Here is a 19,172-nt window from a genome sequence, read left to right as displayed (position 1 = left end):
CAGATATGCCCGTTAGAGCTTGGCAACAGTCAGCATCGAAACTAGAACCATCTGAGTACTACACTTGTTACGATCTATTAGTTGGCACTCATGGAGCATTCGGATTATCTTACCTCTTTTTCTTAATATAAAAATACCCCAGATAAAACATTGGGAGCTTGGTCTCTCGGAGGAATAAATGACAGCGAATATACGCAACGAAAGCACTGAAGAGAATAGTTAAATCTAAGGGACATTAACCTCCAGGCAAAGGTCGAGTGCTGAAAAGCAATGACAGCTTTCTTCCACGTACTCTTTAGCTCATTATTCGCAATCATGCGTCTTATTAAACACTGCGTAGTCTTAACAGTTGACACGATGTATTAAAAGAACAAAATAACCATATAAGTTCTGTGAAAGTGTGAGGCCACGTGGAAAATAAATTAACTTGATTTTATGTTTACTTATACATCCCTCAATTTAAACGAGTTGAGAATACTTTGACATGGGCCTGAGAAGAAGTAACAGGAATGGAGAAAATTACATAATAATGAGCTTTATAATTTTAATTCTTCACCTAATATTAGGTCGATCACGTAAGGGGGATTGGCAGAACTTGTAACACATAAAGGGTCGGACATTCATACATAATTTGGCCACAGAGCCTAATGGAAGCTGACTACTTGGAAGACCTGGACATAGATAACAGGGTAATATTATAACGGATTATGAAAGCAGTTGGGCAGTCCAGAACACTGTTCCATAAAATTTGAGTGACTATCAGCGTTTCAAGGATTGCTCCATGAAATTATTTACTGGTCATAGCGTCAAATTCAAAGATGGTTCTGAATTAGAGCTCGAAAAACTTAGGCGTGATCTGTGTCAGGTTACTACCTGAACACTTCAGTAGAAGGTCTGATAACGTCATGAAAACTTTAATTAGGACAACCGGCGTCCGGCGGAGTTTTAATGTTTCCGGATCTTTCGAATACGAAGTAGAAGTGCCGACCTCTGTGCAATGACAGTTGGTCTGAAAATACGGTTTGCCTTGGGTGTTCTAACTGTCCCGTTATTCAGCTACAGTGCCAGAAACCGTAAAGGCGGAAACACATTTCGAGCTCATTGCAGTGTTTGTGCCATGCGTGATTGCACGCAAGTCTCTGACAAGGGTCAGAACTGTATTCGTCTAACAGAACATCAAGAGGAAAGCTTGACCTACATTATGCAGCGTCACATTACACGTCATGCAGACTTTCCATTTGTTTCTTAGTCTGTTTACCGATGTTTTGTCAACTGTGCAGGTTATTCAGCAATGAATGAGAAGGTGACTGCGAATTATGAACTCAGAAGGATTCAGAAGGAAGCGTTTTTGAACTTTTGTTCTAGCTCATAATTTGTATGGAGGAAATGAACAAAGTACGAGAAACTCTCAGGCAGGACAGTTTCCTTCGGAAGAAGAATCTAAGCTTTAATCTTCCGAAAATCAGACAGAGATGCTAACCACTGAATGTGACGTTCAGCCAAATGTATAAACGTTGCATCAAATATTAGAGCTCTCCGATAAATAAGCTGAGATGTGAAACCTTTTCAGAGTTTGGACCATGTTAGGAAATACAATGCTCGTTGTGGGCCAGCCACAGAGGCGTAAATTAGGTCTACGAACGCACTTTTTAATCAGAACACTTGACAGTGTGGGTCTAAGACAACCCTGTTATTCTAACTTCCTGAAAATTCCCGCATTTCTCCTGGTTTAAGACGCATTTTTTTCACATTTTAAATGTTCTAAAATCGGGGTGCGTCCAACATTTGATGACGTCTAATAATCGATATAGCGTCTTTTCCCTCCGAAAACCTATTTCTAAATCTTGCAGTCGATGGCGTCTTAAAATCGAAGAAATACGGTATTTTCAGAAAAAAGTCACTCAAAGCAGCGAGTCTCAGTCTGGGATTCGCGAGGCAAAATCAAAGGACTGCAAAGTTTTATTTGTTTGTTTGTACCTGAAAGACCACTTAAAACACGAAGCGGCATTTCACGCGTGTCGATTTTATTTGTTTGGAGTCTTCAGTTACATAAAATGTAAAAATAATGAAAAATAAAAATAATACAACTGGATGAAGTCTGAAGGTTTCTGACGATGAAGCTTTATAATCTGTAAAAATGTCTTTTCGGACGAAACAAATTTTATAAAAATACAACAAATGCGTAATATAATTAATATAAACGTAAATAAAATTACACAACGTTTTTTGACCGCGTTTACTTTTCTTTCTTTATACAATCTGCTGCTTTATAATGTTTTGTTTGCATGCAGATTACTCCATTTTTGTCAAACTGGCATTTGTGGAAAATATTCCAGAGATATGCGTCAGCGACAGGTGACAAATAGTCAGATTCTAGAAGCAAATAAGCCATAAGACTCAGTTCAGTTCTTGTTATGCTTATGCAGCATGATTAAAGTCACACCGAGGCCAAATAATCCGCACAGTCCTTGATCGTCAGCTGTTCATTATTCATTAAAAGACATTGCATCAAGCGTTTCAAGAACGTACCAGAAAATTGTGCCAAGAAATCCTACGCAGTTTCTAAACTATTGTTAGACCACAGGCATGAGACACAAAGAAGTGAGTTCACACTCCTTGATGTTTACGCTCCCTTTCTCTTATCTCTGTTGGAAAAAAAAATCATAAAACGATGCAGATCCTCGCGTCAGCGCTACAACAGTTACACAAATTGGTCTCACCGAACAAGATACTGAAGAAATCACAGGGAGATGAGAAATACATATAAAATTTTATATAGAAAGCCTGACGGGAAGAGATCTCTCGGAAGACCTTGGGGAGGATAATATTAAAATTAATCTCAAGAAAACGGTTGGATGGTAAACCGTTCGCTTGGCTTTAAAGCGGAATGACGAGACGAAATGATTCCGGTAAGGCCGAACAGCCAATGAAAATGGAGATCAAATATATGATATATATATATATATATATATATATATATATATATATATATATATGCAAGGACTTCAGTTCTATCAATTAGTGAGCAGTTCATGCACATACGCAGATGAACTAATGGTCTATGACCCCCAACATTTCGAAACAAAAAAGCCCCACAGCCTTCCCTGCTACTGTTTAAAAACTGATAATCGGCGATCGTCTGTTAGTTAACCAGCCAGTTAATCAGGCAATAATTCGGTTAATCACAGTAATGAAATATTTCGTCGGCTATTAACCAGTAAATCAATTTGAAAGGCGGACAGGATTGTTACATAAATTGGCACACACGCAGTCTCTTGAGGAATAAATTATTTAAAATGGCGTTAAAACAAGATAATCGCAAATCATGCTCATATTCCAGTCAATGGGGCAACGGAAAGTTTTTCTGTTACATAAAACCACATCATAAGATCATCACTTGCCCGTTTTGCGATGCTATTTATACGTACAAAGTTTCATAAATCACAGACGCTCGTTTCCATGTCGTTGTTGGGATTTCTCAGTGAAAATCATCCATGAAGTACTGAATGTTATCCTACTAGTGTTGGAACTTCAATGAAGGGTTAAGGCAGATTTAGAAAATGGAACAATTAGTCAGCTAGACCTTTGAAACATGAGAGTGATTACCTACAGTTCACGGTTTATTGCGATAGTGCACGAAGCCACTTCCGTTTCTCAGAAGTCTGTAGTAATTCACCTAATCCACAAATTCCACGATTCATAGTCATTAGAAAAACCCCGTCATTGAAATATATTCCGAGACGGTCCAGTTTAAACCAATTTATTGCACAAAGATAAATTTTAAAACAATCTTCCCATCTGAAAGTTGGTCACCTGAGGGATCTTTATCCATTTCGTTATCAAACTAAAATGTTCATCACACGTGCTAATGCTCGGTCTACCTCTATCTTCCCTGATTTAATTGCCATGACATGAACAGAATAAGCTACAAAGTTCTTCCTCATGTATTTTTTGTCAACTCCTCTGTTAATTCCATTGTACATTCCATACAAAATAGTGCATCTGCACTGTCGTGTTATGACAACGCCAGTTAGAACCAAGCAGTAGAGTTTAGTTTGAATAATGGAGAAAAAAATCAGCACATGTTTTATTAATTTTTACTACAAAGTGTATAAAATGGTGGCATTGCGAGACGATTACACCGTTTGATATTTTTCTGCCTAAATTAACTAGAAATTGGCGGATTTCTATAAGATCTGGTAACTGCTAACATTCATCGGACGAATCTAATTCTAGAACCGGTTCAACACAACCTCTGTTTCAGATAAATTTAAAATCTAACTTCATGAATTCTTTTCACAAATATTTGTTGCCCTATCCTTCCATAGTTTATTACGATCTACAACTCTAACTGAAACATTTTGTCGATGAAATACATATTTAATGAACTACAAGGAAAATAATTTTCATGTCTCTTTACTGCACCGTTTCCGTGTCCTTCCCCTCTTTTCCTTCCTCCTTCCTCTGGTTCTTTCCTGGTCGACAATGTGACCATTTTATGTAACAGTAGAAATCCTTGACTGTGGAATGCCCCCATCTCGTTTTTTACGCAGAAACACATCTATTCCCGTGAATAACAAAATTCCAGGCAATGTTGGCCGAACAAAGTATCCTTTACCTTCTAACACATCTGTTCCACGTAGCCTGCAATACGTCAACGAACACAAATTATCGGCAGTTGTGACGTCAATATTTCTGTCCGTGAGCTTCACAGCATATAATTGCTTTTATGAGGGTCTCCTTGGTAGGCCGACAGTTTCTGAAGTGGTGTCCTAGTTAGAACCAGAATGTTATCTTCTCCGACGAACATAATCTTAGGAGAAGCAAAGCATGGTGAAATGCCGATGTCTACCTATTTCAAAAGGTACGACTTCATTTTAAATACACAAGGCATGAGTCAATGAAGATGGTCCACGATCTTTGTACTTTAAACTCTCCTTTTTATGGTACTTTAAACATGGTGAAATACAATACCATAAAGAAATGCTTTTATCCACCGAGAGACCGACGAAGATATTTCCCAGTTTATTTTAGTAATAATTAATAATTCCGTTAGTATTATTATTTACTAGGGCGTAGAACCGGATTGGCTAAACTCTGTCTAGCAGCCAGAGTTAAGTCATTTTGCCCATACTGTCAAGACAAATATTATAACCATGCTCGTACAAACAGCACTTCACATGTTGGTTATCCGAACATTAACAGAGTTGAGAAAATATTTTAATCATTAGTAATTCATGAAGTAACTTTCGAATCTCCTAACAGATTTTATGACATTTTATACAGAATTCAATTTGCACATTTTATGAGAATTGTTATATATACCACTCACCCCTATCTAGTGCCGAGGTTAAGAATGAGTAGGAGCTACACTACCTCTCCCCTCCCTAAGAGTCTACATGGCGTATTGAGGGAAAGCTTTATAAGTAGCTAAATTTTTCTAAGAAAACTTTAGACTTATACGAGAGTAACAGTTACTATTATATAAACCGAATGCTACTTAGAATTTTTTTTTGTATCAACACGAATTCCAGCCGTACAATGTGTAAGTTCTGCTTCCAACAGAGCATGCATCGCGTGTAATCCATATTCAGAAATTTCGAGTTTATTTCGACTTTCTCGTGGTCGTATGCTTAAGTACCTCAGAAAAGTCTAACACGAAAAGCAGACCAAAACTTCACAATTTCGTTTTAATGCCACACAACTTTGGAGACAAATGCGGAAGTATAAAGATGTCATACAAAATAAACTGCATCATATATAATTATGAACGGTACTGTACTGCCTACTGCCTACTGCCTAATTGTCACGTACGTCCCCTGTCTTAAGTAGTACACTGTTTGTACAATCATTTCACGCAGGAATGAAAATTGCTTTGAGCAAATTACTATTAACTGGGAGTTGCAGTTAAGGTCAGGTGCCTCTGAAAGAGTAAAGGCGTATAAGTCAGGACACGATCGACCATTCTTGGAAAGTTCTAACAAGTTCCGTTTTCTCCCCTCTCCCAAATGTAAATGATTATACAACGCACAAATAAAGTTAAGACTGAATGAAAGGTTTGTTAAATTACAAGTTCTTTTAAATATAGCTGTGAAATAGTAATCATACTTCTACCAGGCTACATGTCTCTACAACCCAAAAGTCAGCCATCTTCGGACTAAACGCAGTGAAAACTTTAAATCCTACTTAATCATACTTCGGTTGTTATTTTTCGACTTTTCCCATTTCCCTAGCACCGGAGACATACTGAAACATAGCCGATGACAGAAAAGGGGATTTCTTTGGTCATGGAGAAGTGCTGGAGAAATCATAGAGAAGAGCTGGAGAAGTCTGGAATGTTATGTGGAAGTCCTTAAGCGGCGGTGGGTGTGATCTTATACGGATCGGTCATTTTGGATGAGTTTATGTTTGATTGGGATAAGTTACATTGGATTAGGTTGCGTTATATTGGCTTAGGTTGGGTTAGGTTGAGTTATATTAGGTTAGGTTGGGTTCGGTTAGGTTAGCTATGGTAATGTTAGGTTGTTTAGGTTAGGTTAGATAAAGTTGTTTTTGTATGCGATGGGTAGAATGTCCTGGAGAATTTCTAGCGTGTTCATCGCGTGGTCGTGGGGATGTCCTGGAGAAATTCTGGATAAGTTACCTAATTCAGATAGATGAAAGAACTAGTGGTTTGGGGTAGGGAGGGAGTATTTAGAGATATAGAATAAATAAATTTATGCAGATATACTTTATAAGCAACAGACGGTGCGTCATTAGTGTTCTTTAAATTAACAGTGATTTTATTAAATCCCTTGTAAACGAACCGTCGTATAAAATACGCAGAACATTTCTGAATTTTGTATACATTTAACATCATACAAAAGGAGAAAGTCTTTAAGTAAGTGGGATTTCTAATGGATCAATAGGAATAAAAATAAAACTCGCCCGACATCTTCAGCTGAGACAAAGCATGCCAAATTGTTTTCCAAATCTATCAGCTAGTTTCGGAAATGAAACATTCGATCAGAAGGGCGGACATGACCTCTCTGTAAGGACCGAACCATTTTATGAATATCTGCACAAAATGCGAAGCAGCTCGATACAAAAGAACGGAATACGTGACTCACTCAGCAATTGACTTCCTTCGGCAGGAAATGTGCACCCTGCAAATCCGTAGCCAACACTCCGCTGTACCCGTCATCAACCTCTCATATGCTACACTTCCCTCCACTCTTAAACTTGTTTCCTCTCGAGAGTTCTGGCTTTGTCTTTCATCGATTCTTCCAATTTTATTTATTAAAACGGAGAAAACGTCGTAGAATCCCGTGTACAGCTCAATACGTATATTTATAATTCATTCATTTTCATCTGCTCCTATCATACGACACGAACATGCATATCCTGTAGAATTTGGGGTTCTCACGACGGTTAATACGAATATGGCTGTCTTCTGGGTTGTAGCACCGTGTAGTCCGGCAGTCTACCAGACTACACGGCATAACCTGGCCGGAAAAGTTGATCATGGCCGAGTAAATTCAGAAGAGAAGCAGTGTGATGAAATACGTGAGAATTTTATGGCTGAAAACAGACTCGCGTTGCATGTGATTAACATAGATCCATGTTCAGTAAGACGTAAGTGAGTTTGGTTCAACAGGGGTGTGCAAATTGTTCAGATAATGAAGACATTCATAAATACTTCTGAATTTAAAGAGGAAGACTTCTCTGTTTTCGTTTATGGTCCTTGAAGAAATTCTTTCATTATTCACTTGTTAATACACTGAGCTCCCTTATACTTAATTAAACCCCGTGCCAGTATTTCTCAACCGTTGTAATGTGAGTCACACTGTGCCACGATGATAATACATAATGACGTAATCACTCAGCTAGACAATCACTAAACACTCCGTCACACAAATGTAATTGACTCTCGACAACTCTGACGTCAATGGCCCTGTTCAGAACGGTCAGAATTATTACGATATGCTTGCATTTCCTAAGTTGTTACTCGTTGTTTAAAATTGTTAGCGTGACTGACTTAAGACGGATGAGATGGGCGAAGAGGCTACTCCTCGTGTGGGAATTGAAACTTGGTACGTCATACAACACTTCGGCCAGAAACCTCAGCGTAGGAGACCACTTACGAAACGCGTGCGTAGATGGGAGGATAATATTAAAATAGTTTACAGACAAATTTAATGCGACCGGGCCGGATAGGGTCTAAAGATGGATATTTGTGAACACAGTAATGAACATTCGGCTTCCATAGAGTAAGGTATTTTTTTAATACCTCGGTAATCATCATATGCTTAAGCGACTCTCTCCCATAATGCTAATCAATAAAATCATATGCGATTTAGGTTGGTTCTGCAAATCTTAATTCGTGTCTTTTCGAACCCTTAATCACTCACGTTCTTCAATTGAAAGATCTGGAATGCTGCCCTGTATTACAGTTTTCAAACGAAGGGTTGGATGTAAGACTTGAGGTTCTCACAGCGGTGAGTATGAAGATTTCCGTCTTCTGGGTTGTTGCGCTGTGTAGTCTGGTCGATGTTAACCAACGTTTCAGAGGTCATACTGCCTCCGTCATCAGAGTATGAAGATTTCCGTCTTCTGGGTTGTTGCGCTGTGTAGTCTGATCGATGTTAACCAACGTTTGAGGGGTCATACTGCCTCCGTCATCAGAGTATGAAGATTTCTGTCTTCTGGGTTGTTGCGCTGTGTGGTCTGGTCGATGTTTGCCAACGTTTCAGAGGTCATACTGCCTCCGTCATCACCCTGATGACGGAGGCAGTATGACCTCTGAAACGTTCGTTAACATCAACCAGAATACACAGCGCAACAACCCAGAAGACGGAAATCTTCGAAGGGTTGGTTCATTGCGAGAAGCGTATTTTAAAATATGGATGCCTTCATTTTCTGTCTCTTTATGACAGTGTAGTAAAAGTTAACTGAAAATGCCATTGGTTGATGTGCAGATCATAAAGATAAACCAATATTTATAATATTGATACATTAATAAACTTATTGCAACACAAGTTTGTGCAGCGACATTATCATAAAGCAAACTGACGTAAGCAGTTTAAAACAAACGGACGAAAAATGCTCAATGAAGGACACGTATTAATCATCCTCTCATTACAAAATAAGGCTCATAATAGGTCAATGTACAATAGTGCTTGGCAAAAAATATGTAACTTACTTCAACATATTCTAAAATTTTTGATATGAATATTCGGCGAAATAAATTTCATGAAAACTTTTGGCATCTACTTTCTTGTTGGTGGGAACAGCAGGGATACTCTCTGTACTTAATTTTCACTCTTTGGCCTAATGAATTCGGCTAGGCAAATTTATTCTGTGGCTCCATGTGTGTGGCTTCAAATTTACCCATCATCACCAATGTTATAAATTTTGGAACTTAACACATGGCTCGTACAAAATATGTAGGCGTTTATGGTGTCTTTTCACACGGCAAACTCCAGCGGTTCGTTAGTTATCGCCATCAACAAAAAAAATTAAGTTCATATATTTATCACGACAGCCAAGTTATTTTAAAATCTACCATCCACTGCTTTGGCAAAAATGTCATATTGACCGTACTTTATGCAGCACTAGTAATGCTCTCCCTCAGATGGTATTACCACCAGCATGTCGGTATTATAGCCGGTAAGTAGTTAATAATTTAAAAGGTGGAATGCCCTCTACCGGAATTATGTTCATACCAAGTTTCATGAAAATCTGTCATTTGGACCAAAAGTTATTAGGACAGACACATTTTATTTGGAAGTCTTTCCTTTTCAAAAAGGAAAGTAGCTTAAAAACAAATATTAATTTTATTCTATTAAAATGGCAGTCCTCAGTGGGAGGAACTTATAAAATTTAACACCCATCTTCCATTTCTCAAAATAAATCCGATGACATCAATATATAAATAGCGCTGAAAAGACGTCACGGACAGATGGAGTTTTACGTTGTGTTACTCATAAAGAGGCCTACAATGTGGATCTAGGCAGTCATAAATATGTAACTACAATGAAGCCTTCACACTTAAGGACAAACTACTTTTCAGTCCATGGCAATGGAAATGAATGATACTGAAAACGGTTAGCAGAAATAATAGATGGAAAACTTTTCAACCTTGTAACTGAATTGTCAAGAGTTCAATCTGACAATAAGTACCTTTTTGAAACAAAAACAGTAATGTTAAATTACGCCCACAGAATAAACTCTGATCAAAGTCTCCTGAATGCTTGCATGAAAAACTCTCATCCCTGACAAAAAACACGCCTGCACAAGCCATAGTCATTAAATCATGCTTTAGACAAAGAGGATCAAGTAGATTTTTCCCTTCGTCAGAACGACCAGATCAACTGCGGGACCCAATTAGCCTCCTATTCATTGGGTACAGGGGCTCTTTCCTTGGGGATAAAGCAACCGAGGCGTGACGCTAACCACTCACCTCCAATTTATAGAAAACGTGGAGCTATACATCGCTTGCCGATACATCTGCATACACAGTGTGGTGCTAAGTATTGTACAAGGGACAAATTTATTTCATCTAGGCCACACAAGGATTCGTTGTAAATCAGTCACTGATGTTATCTTCGCGAAATAATTTATGGAATATTTTATCTTAACGTTTATTTCGCGACTTAACGCATTTCAAGTGACAATTATGATGTGTTAGCTGGTTTATCTTGATTCCTGAAGTCAATTTCATAGTTGCGATATTTTTTTAAACCCCAGCTTGCTGTGTTTTACCGCTCGTGTTCATTTTGTTTGTTTGTTTTACTATACTGCAGATTTCCTTGAAAGCGCTTCACGTGTATGACGCAAAGGGAAGGAGGGTCACGTGTTTGAAAAGGCAACTATTGATTATGACGTCACGACGTCAGCGTCGACGTGGACAGTCGTGTAGGAGACGCCTTTGTTGAAGAAAGTGTGTAGTGAGTGGTTTTTTCTGATTACCAGGTGGGCAAGATGCTGCCGAGGCATTGTTGTTGAACCGAGTTAACAGCTGTGGGACAGGGGGGGAAGGGGAGTGAAGTGTTGGAACTGGTTCAAGCCAGACCTTCAGCTATAAATACTACATAGTTAGCGTGAAGATTAGTCACTTCTGAGTTGGACGTGTGTGTGGTTTGTTGTGCAATCTAGGACTTTCAGTTTGGAGGGTCGACACTTTCTACTGATAGGTGGTTCACGTTGTATGGGTAAGTAAATTTTCTTATTCCAGGCTTCTCACTAGCATTTCATGTCGCGTAGGCCACACGCAACAGACGTGCATGTTTATTGCTCGGCCATATTCTCATACTCCAGGAGTGTGCATTCCATATTGCGCAGTTCCAGACTGCGACCATATATTGCAAGAGGCTTCGCTCTTAGTTTACAGTTACAAGCTCAATTGCTGCTCCGTTTGTGTTTCTAATTTATATTTCAACTTGTCTCTATCTGATACGAGACATGGTAAGAAACGAACTATCGAGTCACATTACACATACCATCAGAACACACATTTAAACAGAACCGAAAAGCGCTAATTTTGAAAAGTTGGTTTCACATTATAATGAAACCTTCGTCTGAAGTAGTAACAAATGTATTTAATTTATTTGAGCTTTAACGACGCCATTCCGATTATATAGCGTCGAATGATAGGATTGTTAATAAATTATCCATTGGAAAGGATATGCAAGTGGAATAATATTTGGGATTATCCCAACATTTGCCTGAAATGACTGAAGAAACCATGAAGAACAGGCGTTATGATGGGCTAAGATCTAAACCCAAGATATCCTGAATACAAAGTAATGAGCTGTCACATTTGGTAGTAGCAAATGCATCCTGTGATGTCTGTGCTATTTATACTAAAGTGGGTTACATATAAACATCAGTAGTGATTTATAAATTGCATTAATATGTTAACGTGTCTGTCAACTGTTTGGTCTGAAATTTCTGGAGAAAACTGCAATGTGAGTAATGTTTTCAAAATCTGTCTCTCTATGAGAAACTCCAGCAAGGTGTAAGAACATCGTGAACATCCTTTACTCAGTGCCAGTACAAAAATCTCCCAGAAATAAAGAGAAGAGAGCATTAGTTTCAATGCTGCACCAGTAATGTGTGTTGGCTTTAATTGTTAACATGCACCTTTTTATCTGTTTTTGTATTCCATTCAGTAACTTTGACTTCATTCATAAGAATCGAAGTAAGGACGCAATGAAGCAGTTGCTGCTGTGATTAAATAACTATTAATGAAAAGGACTAATTCCTAAAGGTCATATGGAAATGGTCTATCATTTCTTGAGATTAGCATTTTATTTATTTGACTTGTCCTAACTGCTGTCTTTATTCCAGAGCGTGAGAAGAGTCTTTTATTAACGGATCCCCCTGTAGAGCCCATAAGCAGCTGCAGGGATGAGTCTGGGTATGTGCCAACGGTTGGCCGCTGGGGAAATGAGTGGCCGAGTTGACTCGAGACTGAAAATTGGGAACAGCTAACGGGGAGTAGTGAGTGGCCTAAGGGCCACCCATTGCCTCTTCCCTCATGGGGTAGCCCAAAGCTGGCACTCAGTGTGCCAAGCGTGGAACAATATGAGGACCTTGCCTCAAATGTGGAGTTGACCGTGCAGCAGCTTCTGCAGGCACACAACTACAACAGTGTTGGCAACCTGCTCAGGTGAGTGTCCGATTCTTATTGTAGTTCAAGTAACAACTGTTGAAAGTGCACAATAATAGTATGCAGAGAAGACATTCTAATTATCTGCAATTGAATGAACATGCATTATGCTAGACCTGTCTTAATCTGGCATGGTAAAATCTTCAGGGCAATTTCCTATTGCTTTTAATTCATATCTCTATATTAGACAATGTTGGTTGGTGATCATTTTTTGAAACCACTATTAGACTGCAGGTAATGTAAAAACACAAGTGTATCTTCACCATGATAGATATTCATTGTAGTGTGCTATTCATGGAAATGTGACCATCCACTGATGTGGGTGTGGTCATGACACAACCCGAGTCCAATTAATTTTGTTCATCTTGCATGCATATGGTCTGAAAATGGATGCAACTTTTATCTCTAACACTGCTGTCACATACTTTTTATTTCTTGAAATATGTCTAAAAATACAGACTTTTTTATAAAGTTTGATAATTGTTGTCTAATTTGGGCCAGAACATAGCTTCTTTTACTAATTTTTGTAATAACTCGTGAGTACATCAGCCCTGGAGTTGATGATTTCATCACAAGTATCTTAAAATAAATTGTAGTTTTCATATACGACACAAACACAGCTGGTAATAGTCGAGCACTTTTGTATTTTGTGCCTAAGCATTTATTGAATGTCCCCACGCAAGCATATCCGCTGCCTGGGTGCAAGCACAATCTGTTGCCCCTGTGTATAAGTACTTAATTTTTCTATTTTTAGATTACCAAAATTAATTTTGTATGGATTTCAGTTCTTTGTAGCTACCCTTCAACCATGGCTCTTGTAAGCAATTGCATACTTTGCTACCCTTTGGTGCCGCCCCTGATTTTCAGCACTCTGATGCAATGCTTAAAAATTCTGTAGCCCCATAGCAAGTTGCTGCCACTCTAATATTGCCACCCCTCACTTGGTGGTGCTTGGGTATAATGCATCCTTTGCAGTCCAGACCAGACATTTGTAAGAGGTTCAAATTTTTGTGGTCTCTATGAAAATCTATGGATGTAGATTTCAGCATGATAACTAAAATTTTTATTATTTCAACTTCAAAAATAAAACTGGTGACTTGAAGATTTAGAAACTGTTACATAAGTTATCTTCTTCATGTTTCATTGGTATTTTTTAAATTAGTTCAGTAATAATTTAAAATGCGGTTTATTGTGAAAGTGATGATTATTATTTCTTGTGTATTTTTCGTAGGTTCTTTGAAGGGTTCCGTGCAAGTGGGGATTCCAATTTGGGTCATTTCTACCGCAGTTATTTGCCGCCAATCACACCCGAACATTACACCTGCGTTGGACTGGCACTTGAATTACTACGACGATTATCCACCCTTGAAACCAAGTTCCCTGGGCTTACCAGTCGACTGTATTTGGCCTCTTGTGAAGAAGTATGTGTCTATAATTATTCTTTAAAGCACATTCAAATTTTCATATTTACAATAATCTTTCATTATTAGGTATTATGGATAATTCTTTTGTTTCAGAGTTTAATGGTCCCTTGTGCCTTTACCTCGTATTACGTATGATTCAGTTATTTACTTTTAATGGTGACAGATCAATCATGGATTTTTTTTTATTTTGGTGTAAAGTAAATATAAACCCAAAATTTGGTGTTTATAAGGGAAACTCTAATAGGGTATTGATATTTTTAGGGTTTTTATGCCGTAGTATTGTGATTGGACACAGTCAGACGTGCATGGAAGATTCAATTTAACTTTAGCATCCCTGACTTGGCATCTATGATGAAAATATTTGTGTGTATTTGGTGGTACTGGTTAGAAATGTCGTCAAAACATATTATTTTCCCATCCTGTTTCTTCACGAATGTGTAAAGGATAGTTTAATAAGCATAGAAATGTTAATGAAGACAAGTCGTCCAAAATAAAACTTTTCAGAGAATTATATATTAGACTTGGATCAGTGCAGAGTGTGGGCAGTTCCCCATTCATGATAAAGGAATGTTTACTGTAGTAAGTCCTGAGAGCTATTTTTACAAAAAGAAGAGCTTATATGTTCTTTGTATCTAAGCTATAAAGTATATAGAAATCCAACTCCATATTTATTAGTGCTCTTTTTGCAGTCAATAGAAGATGTTGACAGTTATGTGAGAGAAGAACCTTGCAAGACATCGGTAGAAAAGGAGCATGTGTTGGTAGCATTGCGTGTGGAGGTGGCAGGAAGGCCTGGAATGTTACTGCTAGATCCTGGTTATCATATAGCAAGAGTTATAACTGTTATGGCTGACAACCTTTACCCTCATACTGGTGAGCTGAATCTGCTGTTTAAAATTGATTGAAATTCAGATTTGGAAATGTTAATTTTACATAAACCAGAAGTGTTTATGAATAAGAGCAAAGGAAATGCATAATATAAATAATAATTTTGATATAAGGTGATCAATATTATTAAATTCTGATCTGTCAAGTGATCATGAAGTAAAAAAGAAGTTCTGATCCTCATAAATTAGCCTTCTAACCTTCCATAATTTAATCACTAGTCATCAACGCTTCAGTTAAAGCTATCCATTATATCCAAATTGTGTAAATCCAGAAATGTTTTTGCTATGCATGATTATATGGTGGATTGTCAGTAATTTTGTATTTGAAAGTTTTTAACATTATATATTCATTTGGTTTTAGGTTGGTTTACACAGTCAGATGAACCGCATTGTCGCAAAGAATACCAATATACTCTGGCCACAGGTGGTAAATACATCGTATGGCGAGATCGTGAAACTCGCAATGGACTAGAATCCATTTCCACGGCAGTTATATACGCGAGTCGTCCCTTTCTGTGTCCAGTAACCGTTACTGAACGTCGAAACCTTGTATACAACTTCCGAAGTTTGCTATCAAGGGACACCAAAGGACATCTGATTGCAGGAATCTATTTTAAGATAACTGACAATGCTAGAAAGGCAGTGGATAATGGTTCATTTAGTTTCACAGCTTTCCATCAAGTAAATGGCAATACAATGCGCATGAAAGTTGACTTCAACAAGTACCTTGATATACAGCAGAAGTCTTCCAATGACGCAAGGACTGATGCTGCCATTGCCCTCTGCGGCCAACAGCTAGGATTACCAGCAGGACGATTAGAAGCAATACTGACCGATTTGGCCACACTCGTTGCAGATGACAGTTTCCGAGTGCAGCTGCTGGGGATAAACCAGGACATTAATGATGTTGCATGTGATAACTAGGTGGAGCTGCACCGGTGCCAAGCCGCGGTACCGGTGCCATGTCACCAGGGAAACACGACCTTATGGGAATATATTATTTTGTGTTGGGTCTTTGCTGCTTTTGTGTTTGGTATATTATGTTCCATACTTTTATAATTATTGCCACACTACATATAAGTTTTGTGTGAATGTGCTGTATTATTTCTGGCTTTTTTTTTTTTTTTTAAAAAATACTGACTTCGGTTTATTTTCCTGAAACAGTCTTTGAGAATTGTTGCCATCAATGTAGACTTAAGTCGTACTTATTGTATAAACTGAGATGGATGTAAACTTTTGGAAAGGCACGATGATTTAAACATTGGCTTTGTCAAGTTCAGATTCTGCTAAGAAAATGAAGACTCTCTGCTGTGAAAGCATCAAATCCTGCTCTTGAATTCTCCATTTAACCTGGCAACAAAGTATATCCTACTAGCTAAAGGATTTGATAAAAATGTGTTACACGCATAGATTGAATGGGAAACTATTTCTGGTTGCAGTCTTGTGCTGGTGTGTTTATGACAGATTCATTTTGTGCTTTTTTAAAGTTGTCAGAAATAAAAAAAAATTTACTTAGTTTCAATACTTATTTACTTTGTTGAGATCTGTATACAGAAGCTGTATCTGCTTAACACTGAGACCAACTTCATGAACTGAGATTTGTGTATTACTTCCTTTTATTGTACTGTTTTTGTTAGTGTATAAGTGTCGTATTGTTTATCATATATATACAAATTTACAAAATAGTGTCCATTAATTTAAACATTCAGTACATTTTATTGAAGTTAGCTTTAATAATATGACGTCTCTGCAGATTTGGCTGTGGATTAATCATTAATATCCAATGTTATGGGGTTGCAACTTATATCTTTCAAAGGCTGTTTAAAGATGCATCAAAGATGCTATTTTATATTCACTGTTACTGTATGTATGAGAATTATAATAGGCTCTGTAAACATTAGTTTGTAATTTATAATAATTTAGACAAATACTTAATGCAGATCATTTTTTATATAACTGGAAGGATGTGTTTCCCTGGAGATAAGAGGTTTATTGGAGGCAAATGATATAATGCTGAAGAATTTTTTGATATGAAGGAGCTTAACTCTGGGTGACTGGGAAAATGTAAACCAACACAGGTTGCTTGCTCACACATTAATGCACACTGACACTTTAACTGCTTCTTATATAATCTCTTATCATTAATTTTAATTTATGTCACTTCAGTTTTATTTACTTTAGCTAATCAGATCAAGGGCATATTATTGAAATTCTGAAAATATTTTTATTCTGAGTTATATAGAGTTAAATCATGTTTGAGTTCCTCTAATATTGCAGCAGAATCTGAAATGTTATTACTTAAATTCCTCAGTTTTGCTTTTATTATGTCACTTCTGCAGTATGTAATAAACTGTTCATTAAAATAAAATGAGCCAGCAGTTCTTATTTTACTGTTAACTTTGATCTTTGGAGCTTATGAACCCTATACCTTATGTTTTTTCTTGGGCTAATGCTAAGCAAGTATAAGATTTCACATAACTCTTTTCCCTCCAGTTTAAAGCATTGGTTACATATATATGCAATTATTAAAAATAGTAAAGGAATAAGGTTACCTAATAACATCTTTACATGACTGCAAAATTACATTACTTCAGTTCATGCAGGAAAGCTTCAAAGTAGCTGCAGTATGAAGGGCTGCTCTTACAAAATACAAATTTCTTACATACACACAATACAACCAAAATAATACACCACCACCACTAATAAATGCCACCCATTTTTCACAGTTTATATACCAACATACAAGTACCGAAGATGGCCTGCAGCAGCAGCACTTGCAAAATAGATCATTATGCTACCTAGTGTCAGTACTGAGAGTTATCAGTAAATTACAAAGAAATTGGGACCTATTAACCTACATTTTTGACTGCACATATGCAACGTTCAAAATGGCATATCAAGTTATGCACAGTCCAGTGCAGCAGTAACTTTAAAAAGCTGCCTATTACGAGGTGCGATCGGAAAGTTTCAACACTGCGCGTATAAAAACCCGTACACTTATCTCAGGTATTAAATTCATCCATCACCCTCGAAGTAGTTCCCCTGGGAGTGAACACAACGATCCCAGCGCCGCTGCCAAGCCTAGAAGCATCCTTGGAAATCTTTCTTTGTCAGCCTGTCAAGCACCATCTGCGATTCTGCCAGAATCTCTTCTATCGTCTCAAATCTCCTTCCCTTTAGCTGAATTTTCATCTTTGGGAAGAAGTCACACGGAGCTAAATCCGGCGAATAAGGAGGGTGCGGGATGATGGCCATGGTGTTTGAGGCCAAAAACTGCCGAACTTTGAGGGCGGTGTGCGCTGGCGCGTTGTCATGATGCGTCGCATGTGGAGTTCTTCCTTTAGAATCAGCTGACAGGTCCCATAGCCTATCCCAACAATGTCGCACAAGTCGTTGATGGTACGACGTCGATCTTCGCCAATGGCCTGCCGAATCTTCGTAACATTTTCGGGAGTTGTGCTCGAAGATGGTCGTCCAGAACACTCATCATCGACAGAGGTTCGGCCATTTTTAAAACGTGAATGCCACACAAAAGTTTGTGCACGACCCATTGCGGACTCTTCAAATGCTTGCTTTAGCATTTCATAGGTTTCCGTAGCCGTTTTGGCGAGTCTTTCTTTTTTTTACTATAAAAAAATTTGTGATTAGTCGTTGTCTTCAAAAAATGACGTCATCAACAATGCCAACAGATATCTGTTTACACGGCATTGTTGTGGAACACAACAATGCCGAGTAAACAAATATCTGTTGGCATTGTTGAAGTTGACACAACAATGCCGAGTAAACAAATAACGCTTCACAACAAAAGAAATCAAAGAATATCAAGTCAGTCGCATTATCACTGCTCCAGAAACAGCACGTCGCATTCTTAAGAATTGACTTACAGTTGTCCTAAAACATCAGGAAAGTGAAAGAAGACGTTATCAAGTATTCGAAGTACCAACTCCAAGAAGGTAAAGTGATACTCATTCGATATATTACGATTATGAAAACTATTATAAAAACTGACTTTATGATCGATTTTGAGACGAAGATTTGCAAGGGTGGGGCTGGACATAAAAAGTTGACTGCACAAGAACAGTTGGCCTCTGAACAGCGACGTAAAGAACTACAACATGAGACCTATTTAAGAAATAAAGAAAAGCGAATGAAGACTTACATTGATAAATGTAGAAAGTTGACTGACCTAGAACAGTTGGCCTCTGAACA

At 37.9% G+C, this 19,172-nt stretch overlaps 1 protein-coding gene across 1 annotated transcript; it reads left to right on the top strand.

Moving 5' to 3' along the window:
* The first annotated feature begins 647 nt into the window (after positions 1–647).
* LOC110840633 (uncharacterized) lies at positions 648–17,360 on the top strand. Its single transcript, XM_022085797.2, has 5 exons — positions 648–689; positions 12,453–12,652; positions 13,884–14,073; positions 14,766–14,949; positions 15,325–17,360. Exons 1-5 carry the CDS (start codon positions 648–650, stop codon positions 15,885–15,887), a joined length of 1,179 nt encoding a protein of 392 aa, XP_021941489.1. The 3' UTR covers positions 15,888–17,360.
* Positions 17,361–19,172: the final 1,812 nt, after the last annotated feature.

The sequence above is a fragment of the Zootermopsis nevadensis genome, unplaced genomic scaffold, assembly GCF_977971745.1.
Source record: "Zootermopsis nevadensis isolate Lab colony 2312 unplaced genomic scaffold, Znev_1.0 Znev_ptg000030l, whole genome shotgun sequence".
Lineage (NCBI taxonomy): Eukaryota > Metazoa > Arthropoda > Insecta > Blattodea > Termopsidae > Zootermopsis > Zootermopsis nevadensis.
Note: the sequence above shows the minus strand (reverse complement) of the source record. Positions and strands in the feature narration are given on the sequence as shown.

Excerpts from the sequence above, each read along its gene's own strand:
- LOC110840633 (XM_022085797.2), top strand. The coding sequence starts at position 648 with ATGGAAGCTGACTACTTGGAAGACCTGGACATAGATAACAGG. Across the intron at positions 690-12,452 it reads ACCTGGACATAGATAACAGG|ACTGAAAATTGGGAACAGCT; the intron begins GTAATATTATAA and ends AGTTGACTCGAG. Across the intron at positions 14,950-15,324 it reads CAACCTTTACCCTCATACTG|GTTGGTTTACACAGTCAGAT; the intron begins GTGAGCTGAATC and ends ATTTGGTTTTAG.